Below are 6278 nucleotides of genomic sequence, written 5' to 3' on the forward strand. Positions count from 1 at the left end.
TCTCCTTCACACTCCCCACCCACATCAGACCCAGGCCCAGGCCTGATCCCCACCTCCAGCAGCCACATCAGCCCTGGCCTGCTTCTGCCCTCCCCACTGCCACCGTGGGCCCACTCCCCACAACCCCCAGTGCCAGGCCTGAGCCCGCTCCCTCCTTTCGCTTAGGGCCTGGGACCGCTGCCCCAGTCCCCACAGCAGCAGCTCGGGGAGGGCAGGTGTGTGTGCAGGCCCGCTCCTGCCTTCTCCGCAACTATAGCCAGACCGGGCCTGCTACCCACCCACGCTGGGGCTGCGGCTGCTCCCCCTGCTGCCAACTGGGGTCTGGGCCCACTCCACCAGGCAGTGCCACTGGGTCCAAGGAGCAGGGCTGGGGGGTGAAAACAGCTCTTTTCCACCCCCAGCGTCAGGCCCGCTCCCGCTCCTCTTCCCACCACCACCACATCAGGCCTGCAGGCGGTGATGACAGAAGGGGGAGGGGCGGGCCAAGGCTGGTGGCCTCACCCCCCACGCGGAGTCCCAACCCCACTCCCCCGTGTGCTGCCACTGCCGCCATTACCTCCAAGGAGCAAAAGGGGGGTGGGGGGAGTGAGGCAGCTCTTGTGGCCTCTCCCCTCCCCCCCTCAAGCCGCCATCATCACCATCTGCAGGGAGCAGCCCCCCTATTCCATCTGCTCTGATGCCGCTGCCTCCAGGTAGCAGGGCTGGGGGCCAAGGACAGCTGTGCGGCCTCACCCCCGCTGCGCTGTCCCGTGTCCCCACCATCATGGCCGCGCACTGCCCCCTGTTGGAACACTTCTTCTTGGATGTTTGTCAGCCAATCAGAGCGCAAATAAAGCATTATGGACGGACACAGACAGACAGACTTAGGCTTTTATAATATTAGAATTACACCATTTTTGACCTACTGTACAAAATGGAGTATTTTGAAAACTACATATGCTGAGCATCACAATCTATGGTGCCAGCGTGCTTTTAAAATAAGCGCCTAAACAGAATGAGCTGCAGGTACTCAAGCACACTCTGACTTAAGCGGGCAGTAAGTGCTCAGCTGCTCTGAGAACGATACTCACTAAGCAGGCCTGACTTGACTGGCGCAGGATTTCATTTTTTATGGAAACTTCAAAAAAGAATGACATACAACTTAAAGCCTGGTCTTTAAAACAGAGGAGCTTCTACTACCCACATCCAGATGAGTGCAGGCGTGTGGTACAGACCCGTCTATGGTGCCATACATGGCACATGCAGGAGTTCCCTGTGCTGCTACTTCACAACACAGGGGGTTTCTTTGACCCTGGGTAATCCCAGGGTCAAAAAAAAGCAAACCTACGCCAAAAAAAAGCGGGGCAGAGCACATGGTAGCAGCGTGTGCTATCCCAAACAGGAGCCTGGCTGGCCAGAGCCACACTCCAGCTGCCAGCCAGGCTTCCTGCTGCAGGAGCATGCAGCTACAGCTCCCAGGAGGCCCCCAGGTAAGGCTGCTGGGGCCAGCACAGTTGCTGGCCCCAGCTTCCCCTACCCCGCCCAGGGTAACCTGCCATGGACATGCAGCACAGGCGTTCCCTGGGGACAAGCAAAAGCGGCACAAGGTGTGCCACTGCTACTTGTCCCCAGGGAAACGCATGTTCCCACTTGTCTGGACACACCCACAGAGCCACCTTCAACGTTTTGTATCTTCCCTGCACCAGCAGAGATCAGTGACACAACAGCATGGCTTGCTCCTGTGTTGGTGTGATTAACCGATGCAGGAGTGAAAAAACAAAACAAAACAAAACAAAAAAACAAGTTTGAGAAGGTAAAATGGAGGAGGAGCTGAGTTACCCTGCCCCCGATAACTTTAATAAGAATTTGCAAATTCAGCCCACCAAGGGTTTCTGTTAGCAATGGAGATGAAATCTGTCTTTAATTTTAAAAAAACCAAACAAACTATGACATTGTTTTCTCGAGGAAGATGGCTAAAAAGTCAGCTTGAGAATTGCTGCATATTATTGCTGTATTACGACCTCTGCAGAGACTGACTTTAGCCATGCATCATTCAGAAGCAGCACACAGGAGTCAAACTCTGAATAACCATTGTTTCAGTTTGGACAACTAACCAAAATCAGAAATGATTGGTTTGGATCTCCTGTTTGTCTGTCTGTTTTTCCCTGCCAACACTGAAAGTTGTTCATTAATCAACACTTAATCAACATTAATCAACACTTCATTATAGACACTTGTCATAGGACCTAAAAAAACAAAGGTCTGAGGTTGGGAAGGGGAAAAAAGAAATGGTGGTCTGTCCTGGTCTTCTTCTGTCCAAAAACCCAGTGGATCAGGCACTCAACCATGAAACAGAAGAGCCAGGTTCAATAACCTGCTATTATGTACTACCTAAGTGAATACTCTAGCCTCCAGGGGACAGGATGCAGGTCTCCCTCAATTTGTGTTTTTGGAAAAATTCAGAATCACTAAAAAAAAATTTAAAAAAATAGCCCTAACAGGATTTCCCAATAAAATATAATTTGTTTGCTTACGTTATCTACCATAACATATGTTTTCTAGTCCTTCTGGCATACTGTACCTATGATGTGTATAATGATCTCTGTTTCACTGCCTTAGTTTCTTTGAGCTATGAACCCAATCAGATACACAAACTGCAAAGAATGGGTCAGTACAAGTACAGGACAATCCCAGGAAACATGCAGGATGCACAAAAAGTTGTTTAGAGATTCACCAAGTGGCACTCAGTACTGAATCAATGCCACAGGATGGCATAGGGAGATGTGGTGCTAGAAGTATATTTTCAGTGAAATGTGAACCAAACCACATGTGGTTGTTAAAGATCCCAAAGACATTTAGTAATAAGGAAGGTGGTTACCTGGGCTGGAACTTGGCCAGGGCACAGAGGTCATTAGATTCTGCTCACTGTACTTCCTGTTTATACAATGCTTTATGTGAAAGGCACTAGTACTGCAAGATGGGCAAGCAGGAATTTTGCCAGGAAACCGGAACCAACACCTATCCCAACTGTTTGAAGAGTGTTATAGGATCTTTAGATGAACAACAGCATATTAAGCATTTGCCGAGCTGGGGCAAAATTATGTCATCACAACATTTTTCAATCGCCACTGAACATCCAGACTCCTGACTGCTACCTCTTTATAAAGCTTGCAATTTAGGTAAAGCACTGTAGCAAGAGAGATGTTAACTAGATTATAATTTTGTTAACAGTGCTATCCTTTGTAAGCAGGTACATTCCTAATAGAGACAAGGATTCTCAGTTGGTCTAATAAAAGGTATCATCTCTGAACCAAGAGTTTGACATCTTTGCATTTCTTTTTGTCTTAGACCAACACGGCTACCAAATATATCCCTAAAAGAGATAAGGCAATTAGCATATTGATAGTTTTTATGAAAGGAATCTCTCTAAGGCAAGCAGATCCAAACTTTTTTTTTTTTTTTTTTTTTTTTACATACATTGTAAGCTGACAAGAAAATAAGTTATTTATAGCCATCACTCCCCCACCCTGAAATGTATTTTGGAAGAGAAAAATATTAAATCCCTGCCAACAACTCAGTGCTCAAGAGCAATGCTACAATAAACCATTGTACACCATGCGATGAAGGGAGAAAAGAAAACCAATCACTGAAATAGTTCTCAATGTTAAGCTTCCAAACATTAGTTATCAACAGCAAAAGAAAATTTTAAATACATCTTCAATATGCTGCTACAATGTAAGAGTGAACACAGACTGGCTTGAGCCCCTCCTCCACATGCTAAAATCAGGCTAAAAAATCTGCTAAATTCCTAAAAAGGATTTCTAGGCATGAACCTACTATCACCAAGAAGCCTCTGAGAAAAAATCCCTAATGCAGATCTCCCACCAACAAAGAAAAACAGCTGCTAGCCTTAGGCATCCTTTAGCACCAATGTGCTAGAGACATTGGTGACTCATATGGCAAAAGACAGAGCAAAGATTGTTTGAAAAAGTGAGGAAAAATACCTGCATTGTTCCGATTATAAAATTGATGCTACATACAAGTCATCTCCATATTTTGAGGTTTCGTTTTAGGAAAAGCAGGGTTTTTTTTTTTCCTGAATAACTACAAACAGCTACAGATAAAGACCTTGAACATGGTCTTGCCTTTACAAAACCTGGTTATCAAATAACCAAGAAAAAGACCCAAAGGGTTAAATGTACAAAAAAAAATAAAATACTAAAAATAAAAAGAATTCTAGATCAGCATTTTTATTGCATCCATAAAAAAGACTGGAAGTACCCAAGTCAAGACTGTTGGGGGCCTAAAAATAAATAGACTTCACATACAAGCGCAAGAATTCTGGTTATTTTGGAGGGAAGGAAAAAAGGTTCCTAATCATTACAATACAGTAATTCTAATTTATTTCAATATTCTGAGGGCTCTAGATATTCCTGTCTACCCTCTAGCACACAAAACCAACTGGCTGTTTAATAAGAGACAGTGCTCAGACTGCCAACATCCCTTGGAGAGCACATGAGGCACCTGAGTACAACAGGCTCTCAGATCAGAGCCGTACCATGAATGGAGAAAGGAACAGCTCTGATGGACACTGACAGTTTATACAATAATAATAATAGTTATCTGCACTATTTGTAACTATAAGTAGGTAAGATCTAAGATGACTGTAACAAAGGTAAAAGAAAAATATTTCTGGGGTTTTTTTTAAATAAGTTTGCTGTGGGCATTCAACAGCACTACTTTGGGGTATGGTTTCTCCCTGTTTGCACCAGTCTATAAAGGAACACATAAAAAAACCAATGACCCAAGGACTTGAAACTCCCTGAGTTTCTATCAGTTGCAAGTGGCACCATGAACATAAAACAGGCGCTCAGGGTTTAACTTTGTTAGGTTTCATGGCAGAGATCTTTTGGTTTTATCTCTGTGTGAGACCTTCACAGGGAGAAATGGCTGTTCAAATTTCAAGCATCCAAAAAACCTAATGCTCATTCAAACAGGCTGCATTTTATCCCAGCAGTTTTTCCTGCCTAAGTACAGGAGGCGGCTGGACCTGCCTTCCAGCCCCTAACAACTCTGGAAGTATCCTTTTTATATGCCCACCATGCGAATGCCTAGAAAAAATGTTTGGCGCTCTTCAGCAAAGCTTTTGTAGAAATACATAGGATGCTGCTTGTATTCATGACGACTGCTTAATATCCCTGAGACATCAAGTAAGCGATAGGAAGACTGCACTAAAAAAAAAAAAAAGCAACGTCCTATGTTAGGTAACCACTTCCAAAGTGTCCTTAAAATTAACCCATACATTTTTATTTAAGCTTAAGGTCAGAAATCCAATCTCCAGCAGAGGACCAGCTATTGTCATGCAATGCAGGAGCAAAAGGAGGTTTTGTTGCATGGTCTATGAATGAACATATGATGATATGTTCCATCTTTGGGTTAACTACCTTCCACAACAGACCAAGGTAAAACACTCCAGCCTCCTTTCCCCACACACTTGAGAGCTCAAGTTTGCCAGGGAAAGCTAAAAATCTTAAGTCCTATCTTAAGCCCTTCAGACCCGTTCTGCAGGTTGCCAGGCCTCCTCGACATGCAAGGGCTCCTCCAAAGCAAGAGCTCGCCCCTTACACATGAAGGTCCCAATACGCACCGTGCCAAATCCACTAAGCACACCTATTTAAAATCCCTGCGGCTGAAGTGGTTTCAGTAAAGCCTGCAAACAAACAGGGCTCCGGGTCCGTCCGGAGGATTCACAACGCTGACTGCGTCCCGATCTGAAACTCCACACCAGCTTCGGAGGGGCCGGCTAATCCGCTCCTGCCTCTCGCGTGCTATTATTAAACCCAGGGATCAACTCGCACGCTCTTAAATCGGGGACCACAAACGGCACGTTCTCCAAACTCAGGTACAACCCCCCACCCCGCCCCAAACTCTCTCCGAGAAAGGTGAGCATCGGTTCAGCATCAGAGAGACGAGCCTTTCTTCCCGCGCTGAGCCCTTGCAAACCGGACCGCACAGGGTCCCCCCGCGACGAGAGCGCCGGGGGGCGCGGGGGGAGGCGCCCTCACCTTGTAGACGTCGCCGTAGGTGCCGCTGCCCACCCGCTGGATCACCTCGTAGTCCTGCTGCGGGCTGCGCCGCATGATGTCCCCGCTCGGCCGCTCCATGTTGGGGCCGCTCCCTCTCTACGGCGAGGACCTGCCGCCGGCGCCCATCCCCTGGCCTGCAACGCAAACAGCCGGGGGCCCGCACGTTAGTCTTGGCCGCAGCCACCTCCTCCCGGCCGCGCCCGGGTGGGCCCC

The 6278-nt window shown here is 46.9% G+C and overlaps 1 protein-coding gene across 2 annotated transcripts in view; it reads right to left on the reverse strand.

The window, feature by feature from the left end:
- MAP4K5 (mitogen-activated protein kinase kinase kinase kinase 5) overlaps positions 1-6178 on the reverse strand; it is a 106999-nt gene extending 100821 nt beyond the window's left edge. For both annotated transcript variants that reach the window (XM_019550942.1, XM_019550941.1), the window contains exon 1: positions 6045-6178. In XM_019550942.1, the coding sequence (XP_019406487.1) occupies positions 6045-6143 (99 nt within the window). In that variant the 5' untranslated portion in view covers positions 6144-6178. The remainder of the gene's footprint in view (positions 1-6044) is intronic.
- Between the last annotated feature and the right edge of the window lie 100 nt (positions 6179-6278).

The sequence above is a fragment of the Crocodylus porosus genome, unplaced genomic scaffold (assembly GCF_001723895.1).
Source record: "Crocodylus porosus isolate Cpor-Errol unplaced genomic scaffold, CroPor_comp1, whole genome shotgun sequence".
NCBI lineage: Eukaryota > Metazoa > Chordata > Crocodylia > Crocodylidae > Crocodylus > Crocodylus porosus.